This window comes from Chlorocebus sabaeus, chromosome 6 (assembly GCF_047675955.1).
Source record: "Chlorocebus sabaeus isolate Y175 chromosome 6, mChlSab1.0.hap1, whole genome shotgun sequence".
NCBI classification, from domain to species: domain Eukaryota; kingdom Metazoa; phylum Chordata; class Mammalia; order Primates; family Cercopithecidae; genus Chlorocebus; species Chlorocebus sabaeus.
The window spans coordinates 42,684,071-42,707,552 of NC_132909.1; the positions used below are offsets into that span (position 1 = coordinate 42,684,071).

Below are 23,482 nucleotides of genomic sequence, written 5' to 3' on the forward strand. Positions count from 1 at the left end.
GTAGAAGAATAAAACTGTATCTTCATTGCTCACTTTATACAAAAATCAACCCAAGGTGGATCAAAGACTTAAATGTAAAACTTGAAACTATAAAAATTCTACAAGATAACATCAGAAACACTCTTCTAGGCATTGGCTTAGGCAGAGATTTCATGAGCCAAAACCCAAAACCAAATACAACAAAAACAAAGATCAATAAATGTGACTTAATTAAACTAAAAAGCTTCTGCACTTTGGGAGGCCGAGGCGGGTGGATCATGACATCGGGAGATCGAGACCATCCTGGCTAACACGGTGAAACCCTGTCTCTACTAAAAATACAAAAAAAAAAAAAAAAAAAAAAAAATAGGCGTGGTGAAGGGCACCTGTAGTCCCAACTACTCGGGGGGCTGAGGCAAGAGAATGGCGTGAACCTGGGAGGTGGAGCTTGCAGTGAGCCGAGATGGCGCCACTGCACACCAGCTAGGTCGACAGAGCGAGACTCTGTCTCAAAAAAAGAAAAAAACAAAAGACTACACATTGGGTACTGTGTACACTGCTTGGGATATAGGTGCACTAAAATCTCAGAAATCACTACTAAAAAAGTTTTTCATGTAATCAGACATCACCTGTAGCCGCAAAGCTGTCGATATAATGATAAAAACAAATCTCCGCCCCCAAAGTCCCGTAAGATTAAGTTTATATGCTTTGGCATTTAATTTTTTTAAAAAGGGTCTCTGTCATCCAGGATGGAGTAAAGTGGCTTGATCACAGTTCATTGCACTCTCAATCTCCTGGGCTCAGGCAATTCTCCTACCTCAGCCTCCTGGGTAGCTGATACTACAGATGCAGGTACCATGCCGAGCTCATTTTTGTATTTTTTGTAGACATGGGGTTTTGCCATGTTGCCCAGGCCTGCCTCCAATCCCTGGGCTTAAGCAGTCTTTGTGCCTTGGCCTTTCACAATTCTGGGATTACAAGCGTGAGCCATCATACCCAACTAGACTCTTATTTTTATATGATATAGAAAAGCTAAACATATTTAGTTCTGCTAGTTAACAGAGAATTTGAAAAAATCTATTAAAAATATAAAATGGTTTTTGTCTACAAATACTGATACCAAACAGTTCAAAATTATGTACTAGAGATTTCACTAAAAATTAGGTTTTTAAGAGTTAATGTAATTAATATATATAATTAAAACTACTGGATCTAAGAAAAACAATTTTGCATAGTGTGCAAACAAAAGCAAAAATATGCTTTCAATGAAGAAAGTTAAAAATATTTTGTCTTGTTTGAAATTAAAGATTGTCTCAAACTGAGAAAATAAAAAGAACATAGATAAAAATAAAATACAGAAAGTTAAAAAAGTATTTAAAAGAAGCCTGGGCGCGGTGGCTCATCCCTATAATCCCAGCACTTTGGGAGGCCGAGGCGGCGGATCACCTGAGGTCGGGAGTTGGAGACTAGCTTGACCAACATAGAGAAACTCCATCTCTACTAAAAATACAAAATTAGCCAGACATGGTGGCACATGCCTGTAATCCCAGCTACTCGGGAGGCTGAGGCAGGAGAATCACTTGAACCTGGGAGGCAGAGGTTGCAGTGAGGAGAGATTGCACCATTGCTCTCCAGTCTGGGCAACAAAAGCGAAACTCCCTATCAAAAAAGAAAAAAAAGTAATTAAAAGAGATTATAAACTATGTATGGAAATCTACAGTGGTCAAAATGATAGATTTGGTGGATTTATTTATAAAGTTTTGTGAAAATTAGCTTTTAACTTTTTAAATTTTTTTAATTTTGATTTTTATTTTTTGAGACAGAGTCTTGCTGTGTCACCCAGGCTGGAGTGCAGTGGCGCAATCTTGGCACACTGCAACCTCCACTTCCTGGGCTCAAGTGATTCTCCTGCTTAACCTTTCTGGTAGCTGGGACTACAGGTGCCTGCCACCACGCCCGGCTAATTTTCGTAATTTAGTAGGGACAGGATTTTGCATATTGGCCAGGCTGGTCTCGAACTCCTAACCTCAGGTGATCTGCCTGCCTCGACCTTCCAAAGTATTGGGATTACAGGTGTGAGCCACTGTGCCTGGCCAAAACTAGCTTTAGTATTGATAACACACTAATAGAAAAGTAAAAGTTGATTTTCTCTTGGAACAAAAATTTTATGTATTATTACTATAACACAATAACATATTTTTATTCACCTTTTGAATTAATTTAAAAAGAGAAAGAGTAGAGATAGGGTTTTTCTCGTGCTGTCTTTCTTGGGTCATTTGATTATAAAACTAAATTTCCTGCATCAAACAGTAAACGGTTTTGTTTTTATAAATCTTCTAATAGGCCAGGCACTGTGGCTCATGCCTGAAATCTCAGCACTTTGGGAGGTTGAGGCAGGCGGATCACCTGAGGTCAGGAGTTCGAGATCAGCCTGGCCAACATGCCAAAAGCCCGTCTCTACTAAAATACAAAAATTAGCCAGGCACGATGGTGGGCACCTGTAGTCTCAGCTACTCCGGAGGCTGAGGCAGGAGAATTGCTTGAACCTGGGAGGCAGAGGTTGCAGTGAGCCAAGATCACGCCACTGCACTCCAGCCCGGGCAACAGAGGGAGACTCTGTCTCAATAAATAAATAAATAAATAAATAAATAAATAAATAAATAAAATATTTTACTACTTGCTTTGGCTAAATGAATGATTATTATTTAATAGTGGCCTGTGATCCCATTTTGTTCAAATATTTTAACCCTTTGACATATTTGGCAGGCTTCCCAAAATTAAAATTTAGCTTAAAAGTTGTGTGTATTTGACCCCTAACATTGGAATGCTACAGTGTTCCAATGCAGCATCCAAAAGAGTGATAAACAGAATTCTTTGATGTGTTAAATTACATGGAAAGTATTGTCAAATTAAAAAGTATGACCTTTATCAACTTATATTTTAATAAATGTTACGCTATTCATTTCAAAATTATATGAAATCTCTAAAAATCTAATATACCTGAGTATATGCTATTAGTAATACTTATGGTTACTATGATAAAGTATCATAGACCACAGGTATAATCATTTTTTTCATTTGTTTCTTCATAACCATTTGAAGTCATTTCCATAGTTAATGGTTTAATTCTGATGTAGTTTCTAAAAACTTCAAAAGCACATGACATCCTAGAGGAGTGTGTCTTTAAAGAGGTTCATGAAAAGATGAAAAGGGTCCACAGAGTTAAGCACAGGCTTCTGATAATTTTAGGATCATATTATTTGGACTGGCCAGGGATTGTGAGAATTCGAATGAAGAGAGAGATTCTTAAAAAACTGTCAGCCCAGGCCGGGGTGCGATGACTCATGCCTGTAACCCCAGCACTTTGGTAGGCCGAGGGGGGCAGATCACCTGAGGTTAGGAGTTGGAGACCAGCCTGGCCAACATGAAGGAACCCCCATCTCTACTAAAAATACAAAATTAGCCGGGCATGGTGGCACATGCCTGTATTCCCAGCCACTTGGGAGACTGAGGCAGGAGAATTGCTTGAACCCATGAGGCAGAGGTTGCAGTGAGCCAAGATCGTGCCATTTCCAGCCCGGGCAACAAGAGAGAAACTCCATCTCGAAAACAAAACAAAACAAAACAAAAAACCAAAACAAGCAAACAAAAAAAACCTGTGAGCCCAGACACGACAAAAATTAATTGACCATTACAAAAGTACTCTGCCACATTTTTAAAGTTATATCAGCCAGTACAGAAATGTTTTAGATATGCTTTTTAAATAAACTCTGTGGTCCTAGTCAAATTAACTACGATAACCTCTCAGGAATAGTGGTGTGCACCTAAATTGGGGGAAAGTAACCCAATGTTTAAGAAATGTTTAAGAAGTGTTTAAGAAGACATAAACTTAATGTTAAGTGTGGACTCATGGAGAACCTAGGCAGCCACTTGATTTTTCCTGAGTTCTTTTTTTAGAATTAAATTAATTTTTTTTTTTTTTTTTGAGATGGAGTTTCACTTTTGTCACCTAGGCTGGAGTGCAATGGCATGATCTCTGCTCACTGCAACCTCCACCTCCCAGGTTCAAGTAATTCCCCTGCCTCAGCCTCCCAAGTAGTTGGGACAACAGGTGGCTACCACCATGCATAATTTTTGTAATTTTAGTAGAAATGGGTTTCACCATGTTGGGCAGGCTGGTCTCGAACTCCTGACCTTGTGATCCGCCTTCTTCAGCCTCCCAAAGTGCTGGGATTACAGGTGTGAGCCTCCGTGTTCGGCCCCTATTCCTGAGTTCTTGAGGTTTCCATTATTAAAAACTCTGCATTTCACTACTCATCACAGAAAAGATAAAGTAATTCACATTAAATATAAATTTTGTGTGTGTGTGTGTGGGGGGGGGTGACGATTCTAAATTACTACACTAAGTTAAGACCAATTTTTTTTGGTCAAACTTATAATTCTTAGAAGACAATTAAGTTTATGTATGTTTCTGCTACCTTATAGGCCATTTAAACATTTATACAGAAATTGTCTTTTTTTTTTTTTTTTTTTGAGACAGAGTCTCACTCTGTGGCCCAGGGTGGAGTGCAGTGGCAAGATCGTGGCTTACTGCAACCTCGACCTCTTGGATTCAAGCGATTCTTCTGCCTCAGTCTCCCAAGTAGCTGGGACTACAGGCACGTACCATCATACCTAGCTAATTTTTGTATTTTTAGTAGAGACGGGGTTTCACCATATTAGCCAGGCTGGTCTCGAACTCCTAACCTCGTGATCCACCCGCCTCAGCCTCCCAAAGTGCTGGGATTACAGGCACGAGCCACCTCGCCAGGCTTTTTTTTTTTTTCTTTCCTTTTTTGAGACTGAGTTTCACTCATGTTGCCCAGGCTGGAGTGCAATGGTGCGATCTTGGCTCACTGCAACCTCTGCCTTCCAGGTTCAAGTAATTCTCCTGCCTCAGCCTCCCGTGTAGCTAGGATTACAGGGGGCCGCTACTACGCCCAGGTGATTTTTGTGTTTTTAGTAGAGACGGGATTTTACTATGTTAGTCTGGTCTCGAACTCCTGCCCTCTGGGGATCCTCACACCTCAGTCCCAAAATACTGGGATTACAGACATGAGGAATGGACAGAAAACTGCACACCTGGCAACTGTCATTTTTAAGGCATGTTTTCTGGTAGTATAAAAGCTTTCTGATGCAAGAAGGATGATGTTTTAACAGTAGCTAAAAGGACACTAACACTTTTTTTCCCCTCATGAAAACTTTCTGAAAAGGTGTCCAATTACAAAGATATTTATTTCACTAGAAAAGTTGTAAAACAGTTAAATAAGGTATTACAGATACAATAGTACTGAGCAAAGCTAACTAAATTCACTAGATTGCTTTTGTAATTACAATTGATGACAGTCAGATCCACTTAGAGTGGAAAAAATGTGTTGACCTTTACAAAAGGTCATTGGAAGCCTTTTATTTATTTATTTATTTATTTATTTATTTATTTATTTATTTATTTTTGAGACAGAGTCTGGCTCTGTCGCCCAGGCTGCAGTGCAGTGGCTGATCTCGGCTCACTGCAAGCTCCACCTCCCGGGTCCACACCATTCTCCTGCCTCAGCCTCCCAAGTAGCTGGGACCACAGGCCCCTGCCACCTCACCCGGCTAGATTTTTTGCATTTTTTAGTAGAGATGGGGTTTCACCGTGTTAGCCAGGATGGTGTTGATCTCCCGACCTCGTGATCCAGCCGTCTCGGCCTCCCAAAGTGCTGGGATTACAGACTTCAACCACCGTGCCCGGTTTTTTTTTTTTTTTTTTTTAACTAAAGTTGTGCTAAATAAAAGAATGTATCTAGTTTACTTACTGGATAAACAGAGAAGTATCTGTGCGGTTGCTAGTATTTGTAGTTACACATGGAGAAATACATGGAGTATTACAGAGATTCCATTGTAGGAAATTAATGAACAGACTGCTTGGTTGAAATGAGTAGACCATTTAACAAGCTAATTATTTGATCTATTTAATCTTAGTTGGTTGGTTCATGGGGTCCTTGGTTAGAAAGCATACTTCAGGCCTGCAGCGGTGGCTCACACCTGTAATCCCAGCACTTTGGGAAGCTGAGGCAGGATCACCAGTCAGAAATTCGAGACCAGCCTGGCCAACATGGTGAAACCCTGTCTCTACTAAAAATACAAAAATTAGCCGGGTGTAGTGACACGTGCCTGTAATCCCAGCTACTTGGGAGGCTGAGGCAGGAGAATCACTTGAACCCAGGAGGCAGAGGTTGCAGTGAGCTGAGATCCTGCCATTGCACTCCAGCCTGGGTGACAAGAGTGAGACTTCATCTCAAAAGAAAAAAAAAAAAGCATACTTCTAACTCTTGATATTATTTTTCAGATAGTCAAAATAATAGTCTCCCTACTGCACTCTATTCTCTCAAAACTTAAAAATCTTTGCATGCAGTCATCTCTAGAATGTCAAGTGGTCTCTCTTTAACAGGAATGATGAAAATTTGAAGATGTATTTGACCATGAGAACACCATAACCTATGAATGACTGGATAAGAACGGAAACCTAAAATAATGGAAACTGAGAGTGACACTAAGACCCTAAGTTTTGGTGACACTCTGACCTATGTGAAAACTTAATCAAAAGGGGGAAATATTTTAAACAAAATTATTCCAGGCCATCATTCTGGACTGAGCTTGTTCGCTAGCCCAAACAGACCAAACCAAAATGGAGTCATTCATGCTAAATGTGACATAGTCAAACTGCAAATTTAAAGAAATAGGTAGATTCTAAAACTGGCCATGTCTTGTTTTTCTTTGGTAAAAAGCAGATTTCGATACAAGGAGGTTTCTTCTACTGTAATCTTTTTAAAAAATAATAAACTGAGGTACTTGTTTTCACTTTGTAAAACCCACAGTTCTGCTATTTTATAGTGGAATTTGAGACTAAATAAGTATATTTGTAACGGTGACAAAGTAATATCAATGTCTAAAGTTTTGGTTTATTTCTTGAAATTGAGGAGATAACCAAAAGGGAGATATTGCTAAATTAATTATAGCCTAAAGCTGACCCCTTTTATGTTTAATTTTGGTTAATAGGGTTTTCTGTACATAGTAAATGAAAACCTAGCTGAATGTGTACATAGATTGTAACCTATTCTTGTACCAACCACTGTGTTTTTGCCAATAAAAGAACATCGAATGATCAAACGATATTCAAATAAGGCAAATCCCAAGCTGTAATAAATCTGGCTGTTTCTGTACCTCACTTGTATTTTCTGTATGTCACTTTGCTTTCTCTGTACATAAATCTTTTTTACCTTGTGGCTGTGCTGGAGTCTGTCTGAGCCTACTAGGGACCCACAGGCTGCTTAATTTGCAAATTATTCTTTGCTCAATTAAACTATGTTAAACTTAATTTCTCTGAAGTTTTTTTCTTTTAAAAGTCTTCAAATGTTTTGTATGATAAAAAAAAAATAAGTGATGTGTTGTTAGGCTTTGATTACCTAAAATAAGTTACGTTTTCCAAATTATTCCATATCAGCTATGTCAGCTGCTTTTTCCAAGTTTTTCTAGGTTTTTTCAAAATGCTTTTGCAATTTCTTTTTTGTTTTTGTTTTGTTTTGTTTGAGACAAACAAACAAAACACTCTGTCACAATCTGTCACCCAGGCTGGAGTGCAGTGGTGTAATCAATTACGGCTTAATACAGCCTCCACCTTCCAGGTTTAAACAATACTACCCTAGACGCCTGAGTACCATCATGCCTGGTTAATTTTTTTAATTTCTTTTATTGAGACAGGATCTTCCTGTGTTGCCCAGGCTGTACTTGGACTCCTGAGCTTAAGTGATCCTCCCATCTCAGCCTCTCAAAGTGTTAGAATTACAGATGTGAGCCACCATGTACCTCAGTAATTTCGTGAGATTTTTCCCAATGATAAACAGTACTATATGGGCACAAATCTGAAAGCAAACTGGTTTCTATTTTTGAAGTGTCACTCTCCAGGATTTTAAGAGTCTAGGGCAGCTACTTGAATAGTGCGCTCCATGGAGGTACACAGGCTTTGGAGTGATAGTTGGTCCTGAGTCCCAGCCCAGCCACTTAGTAGCTGTGGGTGTTTGGAAAATTTCTTGATGTGGAAGAGTTCCGTGGACCGCATATGAAGAAAAAGCAGAATGGGCTAGGTGCGGTGGCTCATGCTTGTAATCCCAGCACTTTGGGAAGCCGAGGCAGGCAGATCACGAGGTCAGGAGATTGAGACCATCCTGGCCAACATGGTGAAACCCCGTCTCTACTAATAATACAAAAATTAACTGGGTGTGGTGGTGTGGGCCTGTAATCCCAGCTACTCAAGAGGCTGAGGCACAAGAATAGCTTGAACCACTGCACTCCAGCCTGGCGACAGAGCAAGACTCCCTCTCAAAACAAACAAACAAACAAACAACAGCAGAAGGATACTGATTGCAAATATGGTAGCAATTTTTCATCCCTCCTGTATCCATGTCCATTGACAGGTGCTTTTACAGCCATTCCCATCAAGATCCAGAATCTATTTTCCAAACACTTGCTCTGGCTGGCCCTACTTGCTCAGGGCAGTAGAAACCTGGGAACATGACAATGTGTTAGTATGGGGCCTAGGCTCAAACAGTTTTGACTACTTCTGTTTTTCTTTTCTTTTCTCTCTCTGTTTTTTCTCTTTTTTTGAGAAGGAGTCTTTCTCTGTCACCACGGCTAGAGTGCAGTGGCATGATCTTGTCTCCCTGCAACCTCCATCTCCCAGGTTCAAGCAATTCTCCTGACTCAGCCTCCCGAGTAGCTGAGACTACAGGTGTGTGTCACCACAACCAGCTGATTTTTGTATTTTTAGTAGAGACAGGGTTTCACCATGTTGGCCCGGCTGGTCTCAAACGCCTGACCTAAGGTGATCCACCTGCCTTGGCCTACTAAAGTTCTGGGATTACAGGCGTGAGCCACCATGCCAGGCCTGCTTCTGTTTTTCTTTCAGAACGCTGCCATGTTCATGAGACAATCCCATATTAGCCAGCTGGAGGATAAGATACCATGGGGAGGAGAAGCAAGGTGCCCCTGTTGACAGCCCAAGACGCACAAGCTCACCCCTAGAAGAAGGCTGCCTTCCTAGTCAATGAGCAGCTCATGGATACATGTCTGAAGGAGCTCAGCTAAGAACAGAAGAATGGCCTTCTGTTCCTAGAGTTCTTAGAGAGAAGAATGGCTAAATGGCTGAGCAGTTCAATTATGAGCTAATCAGTTTTGGATGGTTTGTTATGCTGCCGAAGGTCACTAATACATGCACCCAGTGCAGATAGAATGCCAAGATTTAACGACAGGTTGATTACTAGTTACCTTCTAATGCTGAGCACCATAAAAGTACTGATATTTTTCCCTATTTAAAGTTAGATGTCTTGTAAGATAATGTTGAGAAATGCAGAACTATTATTGCTGGGTGTGGTGGCTCATGCCTGTAATTCCAGCACTTTGGGAGGCCGAGGTGGGGCAGATCACCTGAGGTCGGGAGTTCGAGAGCAGCCTGACCAACATGGAGCAACCTCATCTCTACTAAAAATACAAAAAATTAGCCGGGCGTGGTTTCACATATCTGTAATCCCAGCTACTCCTCAAGAGGCTGAGGTAGGAGAATCTCTTGAACCCGGGCGGCAGAGGTTGCTGTGAGCCGAGATCATGCTATTGCACTCCAGCCTGGGCAACAAGAGCAAAACTCAGTCTCAAAAAATAAATAAATAAATGCACATGAACATGTGGACATGTATGCATGTGATTGGTGCTTATATTCACTCAGTTTCCCACACCACAGGAGAAAACAGATAACCACAGCCTGACCATTAGGGTCCAGGCCAAATAGCAAAATAAGTTTGCCTTTAATCTATTTTCTTCCTATGTAAACATTAAAGTTCCAGACTGTGAACAGATCTGAAGACATAGAGTTTTCTTCTCCTGTGGCCCCAGCATCCTTTGTTCACTGTCTGTTCTCTGAAAGAAAGGTGGGCAACAGGTGGTAAGCAGCGGTTTACCTGTGGTTATTTCATTCTTGCTGCCCTCAGGTGCGGTATTGATTAAGGTCTTTGGCTCACTCTTTATTTTTACTTTTCAGTCAGGTCGTTTGTTTTATTGTTGTTTGAAAACCATTTCTATATGTTGGATAACAATCCTTATCAGACATGTCTTTTGCAAATATTTTCTTCCATACTGTGTCTTTCTTTTCATTCTCTACAGTGTCTTTCACAGAGCAAAAATACTTAATTTTGGTAAATTTGACATCAATTTTTTACTTTTAGAAAATGAACTGGTGGTATTTTATCTAACTTATAATTGCTAAATCCCGGGTCATCTAGATTTTCTCCAATTACATTCTAGGAATTTTATAGTTTTGCATTTTAAATTTAGGTCTGTGATCCATTTGTGTTAGTTTTTGTGAGGCTGTAATGTTTGTGATTCATGCTTTTGTCTGTGGATGTCCAATTGTTTTAGCATCATTTGTTGAAAGGATTCTCTTGGCTGCATTACAACGGCCTTTAGTCTTTTATCAAAGATTCATTCAGCATATTAATATGGGCTTACCTCTGGGCTCTGCATTCATTCCATCAACTGATTTGTCTATTCTTTTACCAATATCACACTCTCTTGATTACTATAGCTTTATATTTAATCTTGAAACTGAGTGGTGTCTCAGTCATCCAATTTTATGTTCTCCTGCAATATTGTGTTGGCTATTCTAGGTCTTCAGCCTCTACATGTAAACTTATTCTAGGTTTTTGCTTGTACATATAAACTTTAGAAACAGTTTGTCAATAGCCCTAAAAGAAGTTTGTGGAATTTTGTTTAAGGTTGTAGTGCATCACAGATCAAGCTAGGAAGGACTGACATCTTGACAATATGGAGTATTTGCATTCATGATCATGTTGTATCTCTCCACTATTTTCTTCTTCTGATTTCTTTTATTAGATAAAAGTATTTCTTTTTTCCTTTTTTCTTTTTCTTCTTCTTCTTCTTCTTTTTTTTTTTTTTTCTTTTGGAAAGAGCCTTGCTCCATCCCCCAGGCTGGAGTTCAGTGATGCAATCTTGGCTCACTACAACCTCCACCTCCCGGGTTCAAGTGATCCTTCTGCCTCAGCCTCCCAAGTAGCTGGGACTACAGGCGTGTGCCACCATGCCAGGCTAATTCTTGTATTTTTAGTAGAGATGGCATTTCACCATGTTTATTGGTACTTTCACTATGATATTTCTCCTGCCTCAGCCTCCTGAGTGGCTGGGATTACAGCTGAACCCGGGAGGTGGAGGTTGCGGTGAGGCGAGATCACACCACTGCACTCCAGCCTGGGCAACAAACAGAGTGAGACTCTGTTTCAAAACCAAACAAATAAACAAACAAAAGTTTCAATATAGGCATAAAACATCTGTTAATTTACATTATAGAACATCCTCTTAAGATTAGTTTTATTTCTTATAACAAAGAATCTTTATTTGTTTCTTTTTTTTATAAACAACATCTTACTTTGTCCCTCAGGCTGGAGTGCAGTGGTATGATTATAGCTCACTGTAGCCTGGAACTCCTGAACTCAGGTGATCTTCCTGCCTTGGCCTCCTGAGTAGGTGGGACTGTAGTTGCATGTCAACATGCCCTATTAATTTCTTTTTTTATATAGAGAGACAAAGTCTCCCTAGGTTGCCCAGCCTGATCTCAAACTCCTGGCCTCAAGTGATTCTCCTGTCATGGCTTCCCAAAGTCCTTGGATTATTGGCATGAGCCATCATGCCTTGCCTATTTTCTCCAAAAGTTTTTTTCTAAAAAACAAAAAAAGAAAGAAGAAAAAGTGCACTGTCTTCTGTTGGTTGCATATTAGAATATAGATTATATAGAGTATCCTACTTTGAAGCAGTCCATTCCAGAGTCTACAAAGTTGTTCTTCCTGAACTGCTTTAAGACAATTACCTCATGTGGGGCAAGGGCGTGGGGGAGTCCCCCAGAAAATTCACCAACTGAAAATAACTACAGAAACAATATGTGCCTATTCCCAAACAGAGCAAGAGTGTCTGCTGTAGGTGGTCAACCTTTCCAGACAGTAGTAACATCTACGTTCACCAAGAGACATACTGTGAACTCTGAGAACAGGTTACCATGTGTATTGAGTCAGGAGAAACTCATCCATCAGACCACAGTCAAAGACAGTCAAATATTAAACATCTTCTCTGCACATGTGGAAACATCAGATGTGCAAAAATAAAACATTGGGAGACAAGGCCCTCACTGCATATTTGTGGGTTTTAGTCTCCAGTGAGACACACTGAGCGCACATCTCCTATTTCACTACTGCTGCATCTATCATACACTACATTTCATATATATTTCATACTATTTTTGAATTTTATATTCCATTTGTCTCTAAATATGTTCATAAATCAAAACTATATTATTTAACTTTTCAGTTCCTTACAACACATCACAGAAGATGTCACTTCACTTTTCCAAGCTCAGGCTGGAGTGCAGTGGCATGATCTCAGCTCATTGCAACCTCCACCTTCCAGGTGCAAGCTAATCTCCTGCCTCTGCCTCCCAAGTAGCTGGGATTACAGGTGCACCCCACCACACCTGACTAATTTTTGTGTTTTCAGTAGAAATGGTGTTTCACCATGTTGGCCAGGCTGGTCTCAAACTCCTGACCTCAGGTGATCTGTCCACTTCGGCTTCCCAAAATGCTAAAATTACAGGAGGGAGCCACCACACCTGGCAAAGAGCTGTAATTGTAATTGGTAAATTGTAACTGGAGCAAATTTTTCAAAATATCTTATTTTTTGTTCAAGTTCAACAGCTCATTTTCCTTTATTCAGCTATGAATAATTGAGATCTATCCATACTGGCTTAAAACACCTAAGTAATTTTTTTTTTCCATAAAAACTTGGGAGTTAGACATACCTGGGCCAGTATGGCAGCTTCATGAAGCCCTTAGGGATGTCTCTGCTCCATCACCCCTGACGTTCGTTTTCCATTCTTCATGGTCCAAGATGAGGCTGAAGATCCAGAATATCTATTAACATCCATATTTTTGAAAACCAAAAAAGCTCTTTTTAAAATCATTGTTGTTCCATCTACTCAATTTCTGAATTTTATTTTATTTGTGCTGTTTTCTTCCAACTTCTATTTTAGGATCAATGGTGCATGTGCAGGTTTGTGAAATGGGTAAATTGCATGTCACTGGGGTTTAGTGTACACATTATTTCATCAGCCAGATAGTCAGCATGGTGCTTGATAGGTAGATTTATTTATTTTTTTTTTTATGGAGTTTTGCTCTTGTTGCCCAGGCTGGGGTGTAGTGGCCTCATCTTGGCTCACTGCAACCTCTCTGCATCCCAGGTTCAAGTGATTCTCCTGCCATAGCCTCCTGAGTAGCTGGGATTACAGGTTCATGCCAACACGCTCGGCTAATTTTTGTATTTTTAATAGAGACCAAGTTTCACCATACTAACCAGGATGGTCTCAAACTCCTGACCTTGTGATCTGCCTGCCTTGGGCTCCCAAAGTGCTGGGAATATAGGCATGAGCCACCATGCCCGGCCCAATTTTTGTATTTTGAGACAAGGTTTTACCACGGTGGCCAGGCTGGTGTCGAACTCCTGACCTCAGGTGATCCGCCTGCCTCAGCCTTCCAAAGTGCTGGGATTACAGGTGTGAGCCACCGTGCCTGGCAGATAGGTGGATTTTTGATCCTTACCCTGCTCACACCCTCTACTCTAACGTAGACCCTGGTGTTTATTGTTTTCCTGTTTGAGTCATGTGTACTCAACGTTTAGCTTCAATTTATAAGTGAGAATATTCAGTATTTTGTTTTCTGTTCCTGCATTAATTTGCTTATAATAATCTCCTCCAGCTGTATCCATGTTGCTGCAAAGGACGTAATTTTACTCTGTCTTATGGCTGACTTGTATTCCATGGTGTACATGTGCCACGTTTTTCTAATTCAGTCAACTGTTGATGGGCACGTAGATTGATTACATATCTTTGCTATTGTCAAAAGGGCTACAGTGAACATATGTGTGCATGTGTCTTTATAGTAGAATGATTTATATCCCTTTTGGTATATACTCGGTAACAGGATGGCTGTGTCAAATGGTTTAAAGTTATTTGAGAAATCTTCACACTGCTCTTTCCACAGTGGCTGAACTAACTTACATTCCCCTTGCTCTGCAACCTGACCAATATCACACTGTGGTTTTTGTTTGTATTTCTTTAATAATTGTAATGTTTACCATTTTTAAATGTGCTCTTTGGCTTTGTGTATGTCTTCTTTTGAGAAGTATCTGGTTTTTGTTTTGAGATGGAGTCTTGTTCTGTCACCCAAACTAGAGTATAGTGGTAGGATCTCTGCTCACTGCAACCTCCACCTCCCGGGTTTAAGTGATTCTTCTGCCTCAGTCTCCCGAGTAGCTGGGATTCCAGGCACCCACCACCACGCCTGGCTAATTTTTGTATTTTTAGTAGAGACGGGGTTTTGTCATGTTGGCAAGGCTGGTCTCAAACTTCTGACCTCGAGATCCGCCTGCCTCAGCCTCCCAAAGTGCTGGGATTACAGGCGTGAGCCACAGTGCCCAGCTGAGACGTGTCTGTTTATGTCTTTGTTCATTCTTTAATTGGTTGTTTATATTTTGCTTGTTGATTTGTTTATGTTTCTTTATAGATTCTGGATATTAGACCGTTTTCAGATGCATAGTTTTCAAACATTTTCTCTCATTCTGCAGGTTGTCTGTTTACTTTATTGATGGTTTTTTTCACTGTGTAGAAGCTCTTAAGTTTAATTAGGCCCTGTTTGTGAATTTCTGTATTTGTTGCAGTTGCTTTGAGAGTCAGCATCATGAAATCTTTGTCAAAACCTATGTGCAGAATGGTATTTCCTAGGTTTTCTTCTAGGGACTTTATAGTTTTAGATTTTATATTTGAGTCTCTAATTAACGTTAGGTTAATTTTGTACATGGCGAGAGATAGAGGTCCAGTTTCAAACTTCTGCATATGGCTAGTCCATTATCTCAGTACCATTTATTGAATAAGAAGTTACTTCCCAATTGATCGTTATCATCAACTTTGTCAAAGATAACATAGTTATAAATGGGTAGTCATTCTTACATCAGACAAAACAGGCTTTAAAGCAAAAACAGGTAAAAATAAAAAACACAAAAAGGGACATTATATAATGATAAAAGGACTAGTTCAACAGGAAAATACCACAATCCTAAATATATATGCACCTAACACTGGAGCTCCCAAATTCATAAAACAATCACTACTAGACCTAAGAACTGTGATAAATGGCAACACAGTAATAATGGGGAATTTCAATACTCTACTGACAGCACTAGACAAGTCATCAAGACAGAAAGTCAACAATAACAACAAAAAAACACAGTGGACTTAAACTATATCCTAGAACAAATGGACTTGACAAATACTTACAGAACATTCTACCCAACAACTGCAGAATATACATTTTATTCATCAGCACATGGAACATTCTCCAAGATAGACATATGATAGGCCACAAAACAAGTTGCAATAAATTTAAGGCAATCAAAATTATATCAACTAGTCTCTCAGACTGCAGTGGAATAAAATTGAAAATCAACTCCAAATGAACCATCAAAACCATGCAAATACATGGAAATTAAATTTTAGAAATTAAATAAAACCATGGAAATTAAATTAAATATTAAATTTAAGATCAACCTGTTTCTGAATGATCATTGGATGAAATCAAGATTGGAATTTAAAAATTTTTTGAACGGAACAATAATAATGGCACAACCTATCAAAACGTCTGGGATACAGCAGAAGTGGTGTTAAAAGGAGTGTTCATAGCATCAAGAGCCTCCATCAAAAAAGTCTGAAAGAGCATAAGTAGACAATGTAAGATAACAACTCAAGGAACTAGAGAAACAAGAACAAGCCAAACCCAAACCCAGCAGAGGAAAAGAAATAACAAAGATCAGAGCAGAACTAAATGAAACTGAAACAACCACCACCAAAAAATCCAAACCATAAATGAAATGAAAAGCTGGCTCTTAGGAAAGATAAACAAAATGGATAGACCATTAACAGCATTAACCAAGAAGAGAGAAGATCCAAATAAGCTCAATTAGAAATGAAACAGAAGATATTGCAACTGATGCCACAGAAATACAAAAGATCATTCAGGGTGACTGTGAACACCTTTATGTGCACAAATTAGAAAACCTAAAGGAGATGAATAAATTCCTGCAAATGTACAACCCTCCTAGATTAAAAAACAACAACTCTGAACAGACTAATAACAAGAAGTGAGATTGAAATAATAATTTTTAAAAATTGCCAACCCAAAAAAAAAAAAAAAAGGTTCAGAACTAGGTGGATTCACAGCTGAATTATATTAGACTTTCAAAGAAATATTGGTGGTGGCAGGGCCAAGACGGCTGACTAGAAGCAGCATCCCATAAAAAAGAACCATAATAGTGTGTGAATCCTGCACCACAACCTGAGGTATCCAGGTTCTCTCATCAGAACTGACTAGGTGCCTGGCGTGATCCATGGAGAGGAAGGAAGAGCAGTGTGCTGCCACAGCCCACCTGACACCCACATGGGCCTGGGGAGCCCCCACCCCCACCCAGCCAAAGAAGGCAGTGAGTGAGCATGCTATCCATCCTGGGAAACTGCTTTTTCCATGAAACTTGCAACCCATGGATTAGAAGATTCCACTCATGAACCCACACCACTGGAGCCTAAGGTCCCAACTGTTGGAAACAAGAGCTGAGAGTCGCAAAGAAAAAGAGCACTGAAACAAGGAATTTCCCAGCAAGGCAAATTTACTTCTGCAGAAGGGTGCCAGTCATGTCTCTGGCTGTTGTGAGAGCACAGCATACAAGGGAGGGAAGTGGTTTTTATCCCTAACACAGTCCCTGCTTCTGTGTCCTGCCCCCCTTGGCCGGAGTCAGACGGCACAATCTAAGTTAACTCAATGGCTATTTTAAATCGAGACAGGCAGGAAGGTTGTTTACAGAGCACGTAACTAGGAGCGAGGAGGACTTCTTCCAAATAAGGAATAGATGGGGGTTACAGATTGCGACGGGGAGAAGAGATGTTTACAGAGCAGGTAGCTAGGAGTGGGAAGGTACAAGGAAGTTGATTTTGAGAACAAAGAACAAGGAAGTTACCCTTTGAAGAGGGACTTATTATGCCTGACACAACCCTGGAGCTGAGCAGATTCTCAGCAGCCTGTGAGCTAGAATGTGCTTAAGCCTGCCAAGTTCCCACTGGAGGGGTGACCAGCACCACGGTTGCAGCTGGCTGCTGTCTAAGCTGTTTGAGCTTCTTGGGGAAGGGACAGCAGCCAGCACTGGGACTCGAAACGGCCTAACAGGCTCAGCTCCCTGGGTGGGGAAAGGGCAGCAAACATCTCCATACCCCCAGCCGCACTTTTCCTCTGCTAGATCCAGGGAAACTGGATAGCTTGGTCTCAAGAGGTGTCCCCCACAGCCCAACACACTAGCTGTAGCAGACTGTGGCCAGAATGTCTCTTCAGGCCTGACCCGTCCCTCATCACTGGACAGGGCCTCCCTGCAGGAACTGCAACAACTCCAGCCAGGGGCTCAGGGACAGAACTCTGATATCTCTGAGCCTGAGCCCCTAGGGGGAGGGGTGGCTGCAGTCCCTGTGGACCGGCAGACTTAGCCTTTCCTCTTGCTAGTTCTGAGGAATTTGGGCAGCCCAGATGAGTGGGTTTTCCCCCAGCAAAACACCTCCCTCCACCAAGGAACAGTCAAAGTGCTTCATTAAATGGGTTCTGCTCCCTGTGCTATCCCCTGGTGACCCTTCAACAGGGCTTGTCAGACACCCTATACAGGAGCAATCCTACTGGCATCAGGTTGGTGCCTCTTGAGGGCAGAGATCACAGAGGAGGGAGCAGACACTCTGCTGTTCTCCAGCTTTCTTGAGTGACATCTCCAGGCATGGGAGTGAACCAGATGAACAGGGCCTGAAGTGAACCCCCAGCAAACTGCAGCAGCCCTACAGAAGATGGACTTGACCATTGAAAGAAAAACAAGCAAACAGAAAGAAACAACAGCATCCAAAACCAAAAAGCACCCACAAAAACCCCATCCAAGGCCGGGCATGGTGGCTCACACCTGTAAAAAGGTTAACTTGTTTTTGTGCTTGGCTATTGTTTTTAAATAACTAACGCATAGAAACAGTTTGAAATAGAAATTTCTCTGAGACAACGCTGGATGAACGCCTAAAGGGACTCACACAACCTGTTCTGAGACTTGGTGACCATTGTTTGTGTCCGTGTTCAATTGAGTTCAAATTTAATATTTAACTTTTCCACTACATTTGGCCTCAGTTGGATACTCAATTGTATTAAAATACCCTCACAGATATACGGGGAACACATAGTTGATATAGATTACAGACACAGGGTAAGCACAGTAGAATTAAAAGCACAATTAATAAAAATTAAACCCAACATGGCTTTGCAAGCACAGTAATATTGTGAGACTTGCGAGGTATATACACACCACATTCACTACGCAGTAAGGCCCAAACCCCTCCTTGGGCTCTGGTAAGCATCTCTAATGCCATTTGATTTTGCAACACAACAGTACGCAGCTGAGCAAATTCATCTGATAACAACATAAGGCCAGTACTACTATCATTAAGAGCTTTTCCTACATGTAAAGTAAATGTTTTAATCTGTTGCTGAAGCAGGATTGTACAGACAGCAGGGGAGAATACTGTGATAGGGTACCACCACCAGGGAGGCCAGCGCATTTGTAACCAGCCATGTTTGTAAGCATCTAGATTACTGGGGAGGGGAATATTATCGCGGATAGTGAATGAAATTAATGGCCACGCCCAAGTATATCTCCCCATCAAAAGCGGCAGCAGGTATCACCACCCATAGGATCTGCATACCCAGAGGGCCCCCCTGGGGACAGCAGTGGAGCTACCGTAATCATAGTGTACTAATTTCTTATTAAAATAGGAAAAGGGATTGTGGTTCACTGGGCGCCATATTGTTGATTTGGAGTGTGTGTTGACAATTGACTGGAGAAACCCCAGAGAAACATTAGAGGAGTCATTTACTGCCTCCAGACAAAGCAGGGGCTGTATGGAATCCGGCCACCAGCACAGCAGGTTTCCAAAATATACGGTTCCAGGACTATTGGGCAGGATACCAAGGCTTTCAATACAAGGTGAGGGTGCCATTTACCTTTTGTCTGACTTGGCAAAGATAGATTCCTTAGTGTGGTCAAAGGAAGTCCAGGTTGGATTGCAAGTGTTGTTGTTATGGCCCCATTGGTAACAACATAGCAATTCAGAAATACTGTCAGGGATGATTCTCCAAGTTTGCCCATTTTTGGCAGCCTCCGGCAACTCAACATACAGCCAACAGTGATTGCGGTTGGCTTCTGTTGCAGCAGTGGCTACCCAGGTGATGAATTTATTCTTGGCCTCAGACACAAAGACACAGGTGCTGACCACTAGTAGATAGGTTATTCCCTGTAATAACAAAAATGAAGGGGAACATGATACTGTTTTTCATCTTTAGGAAATGGTACTATGCCTTCATTTTCTGTTTTCATAGCTACAAGGTCACCAGCCTTAGGATCGGGAACTGATGGATACTGTACCCATATTTTGACTCCGGGCTTTAAGCTACCTGTACCAGGGGAGCTGAAACCCCCAGTTCTGCATGTAGACTCTGTTGGGCAGAGATTTCCTCAGGGGTTGATTGTGGACAAGGTACCACTAACAATTGAGCAACCAGCATCTGTGGTTTTATAGCAAAAGAATCTGGAGTGGTATTGTGTAAAATGACCTTTAACTCTCCCTGGTAATCGCTATCAATTATACCACCATACACTAGAATGCCTCTCATTGCAAGGCTTGAACATGTTGCAATCCATTTATCTGCATTCAAGTTTGCAGTTATGGTGGAAATTTTGACCTGTTGATCTTCCTGCTGATTAGTCTGTCAAGAGAAAGCGGAGATGCCTGAGCATCAACATGGAAAACAGGGTCGGGTGCAGTGGCGCATGCCTGTAATCCCACACTTTGGGAGGCTGAGGTGGGTGGATCACGAGGTCAAGAGATCGAGATCATCCTGGCCAACATGATGAAACCCTGTCTCTACAAAAAATACAAAAATGATCTGGGCATGGCAGTGCGAACCTGTAGTCCCAGCTACTCGGGAGGCTGAGTCAGGAGAATCACTTGAACCTGGGACGTGGACGTTGTGGTGAGCCCGGATCGCGCCACTGCACTCCAGCCTAGCAACAGAGTGAGACTGAGTCTTAAAAAAAAAAAAATTAGCTGGGCATGGCGGCCCATGACTGTAATCCCAGCTACTTGGTAGAGTGAGGCAGGAGAATCTCATGAACGTGGGAGGCAGAGGTTGCAGTGAGGTGAGATTGCACCACTGCACTTCATTTTGGTGAAAGGGCTAGGAAAAAAAAACAACAACAACAAAACCAAACATGGAACACAGTGATAATGGTAGTGTGCACCAGGATTCAGATACCTTACCAGTATTGTTCTCGCCAAACCTCTTTATTCCCAGTTAGCCATTTATTTCGTTGCCAGTGGGGCACCCAGGTGGTAAGATCATTTGCTACTGACCAAGAGTTGGTATACAAGTGACAAATCCCTCTGGTCTCCTCCTGAATAGCTCCGAGGATGGCTACTAGTTCAGCTAACTGGCTGCTCCCACCCCTTCCTTCATCAGAAATGCTGATGTTTTTAAGAGGATTATAAGCCAGGGCCTTCCAGCATCAGGTCCCACCAATGTATTTGGTGGATCCATCAGGAAACCAAGCATATTTCTGATCCTCTGGGCTTAGTTCTTCAAAGGATTTGTCCCATTTGACGGGTAACACGGGGTGGTGTTTCCCTCTGTATCTGCAGGACTCATTCAGTGTTTCCTGCGCTGTAAGTTTTGTCCATCCTCATGTAAAAGTGATACCCCCTTTGGTTTTGGCTTAGCCTGGTTTTGTATGTACCATTTCTGTTTTATGATGCTACTTTCTTGACTGTGCCCTATCTGGTGGGTTTTGGGGGAACTCCTGTCTCAGGTCATAATAGCAATTTCAGGCCTCATAAAAACATCATGGTTGAAGCAAAGGTGTTCCATTTCTAGCAAAAGCCCAATAGCAAGCTAACAATTGCTTCTTGAAAGGGTTATAAGCTTTTCCGGCCTCTGGCAGTTTCTGGGTCCAAAACCCGAAAAGTACCCTCTTCCCATCTTGTTTCTGCCCAAGGCTCCAATTAGCATGTTGATCTAGGACAGTTACTTGGAGTTCTACTGGCCCATCCCGTATGGGCCATAGATCCAGGGCCAGTTGCACTGTTTGTTTAGCTTGTTCCAATGCCATGTGAGAGTCATAGCGTTTTCTAGTGACTGCATGCAGAGGTTGTAAAATGTTACCTACGTGGGGAATATGATGTCTCCAGAATCCAAACAAGACAGTACATTTCTGGGCCTCCTTCTTAGTGGTGGGGTTTGCAAATTCTAGTATTTTAGCTCTAGCTTTTGGTAAAATGGACTATTTCTTTGCATTCCATAAAACACCAAGGGATTTTACACTTTGTGCAGGTCCTTGAATTTTACGAGGGTTAATTTCCCATTTTTGAGATAGGAGCTGGGTTTTTACCCGCTTCAAGCCCCGGTTGGCTAGTTCTTCAGTTTTACCCTGACCAGGCCACCTGGACAGCTGCTTTTTTCAGCAACAGGCTGATAGCTTTGAGCTTGATCAGTCAAGACATTGACTGGCATTGGGCCAGGGCCAGTCTGGAAGTCAGATGAGCATTTTCCTTTTTCAGCTTACATTTCTCTTGTAGCAACCAGACCCTATCTCGATAAATTAATTTATAAGCAGTAAGCAAACACCATCCACTTTGGGAGATCCCTCAGCATCTCCCTTGCTGACCAGAATCCCCTGCAGCACTTCACGCACAGTCAAAGGTTTAAATTACACTAATTTAGATTCCCAATTCTCACAAAGGCCAGTTCCCTGGACCATTTACTCAACAAGAGGGAGAACTGGGGGAGTTCCCATCCCGGGATATGGGAAATCCCTGAGCCTCCAGCCCTGTCCTTCTGGTCAAAAAGGGGCACACTTTTGTTTCCAAATCCTATTTGTGACGCCAAAAATGTTCCGTGCTGGAAATGTTGAGGGGAGAAGAAAAGACACACACACAATACCTTTAAGGGTAAACAACCTTTATCCCACGTAAATGGCAATGCAGACATTATAGACTAATAACATAATAAGCAAATGACATAATAAGAAAATAAATATAAGCAGATTGATATAATAAGCAAATTGCAATAAGAAGAGGAGACGGGAAAAGATATATATTTATCCTCACCAGGCTATGGAGGATTCACCACCAGAGAGGGAAGCAACAGCCACAACTCCAGAGTCAGATACCTGTCTGTGCACAGATTCACCCGTCCTCCACAAATCCCCCTGTCTTGATGAATCGGCTGTGTCTAGGCAAAGGTCAAGGTGAACCCCTTGGGCTGTTACACAACCTCCGCCTCCTGGCTTCAAGCGATTCTCCTGACTTGGCCTCCGGCGTAGCTGGGACTACAGATGTGCACCACAACAAATGGGTAACTTTTTATATTATTAGTATAGATGAGGTTTCACCATGTTGGCTAGGCTAGTCTTGAACTCCTGACCTCAAGTGATCCACTCACCTTGGCCTCCCAAAGTGTTGGGATTACCAGCGTGAGCCATCCGTGCCTGCCCCTAAATGATTTCTATCTCCTATAGCAGTTTGAAATTACTTAAAGGTTGTTTCAAATTGAAAAAATAAAAAGAATGTGGATAAAATTAAAATATAAATAAAAAATTACAAGATATTACAAAATACATACGTAAATCTGGAGTGGTCAAAAATGACAAATTTGATTTATTTATAAGGTTTTATTAAAATTAGCTTTAATAGATAATATACTATTACCAAAGTAAAAGTTGATTTTCTGTTGAACAAAAATTTTATGTATTATTAATATGACAGCAAAATACTTCCGGTCACCTTTTGAATGCATTCAACAAGAGAGAGATTAAAAAACAGATAAAATTTTCCCACGCTCTAGGGTGGTCCTGGCTCAGCTCAGGGAGGAAGCCCCGTTTGAAAAGGTTGCTGCTTATGCTGTCACTTTGTCACTCAGCCCAGCGTCTTATCACATCCTCTGTCACTCAGGGCCTGAGGGGGCGGGGCCTTAAATATTATCCAATCAGGGACGCTGGGCTGGAAACCGTCCAATCAGGCACGCAGCCAGAGTGAACCGTAAGGCTTCCGGGTTTGGCGGGGCCTTTGTCTCTCGCTGCAGCTGGAGCTCCGGGTCTCTTAACTGCTGTGTGTAGTCTGCTCCTAGAGGCCCAGCGTCCTGCAGGTATTGGGAGATTCACAGCTAAGACGCCGGGACCCCCTGGAAGCTTAGAAATGGTGAGAGTG

The 23,482-nt window shown here is 41.6% G+C and overlaps 1 protein-coding gene across 1 annotated transcript in view; it reads left to right on the top strand.

Annotated features, from left to right (window-relative positions):
* LOC103234249 (uncharacterized) overlaps positions 1-23,482 on the top strand; it is an 80,231-nt gene that overhangs the window by 40,788 nt on the left and 15,961 nt on the right. Inside the window, 1 exon segment of the mRNA XM_073016757.1 lies at positions 20,379-20,397. Coding sequence (XP_072872858.1) covers positions 20,379-20,397 — 19 coding nt within the window.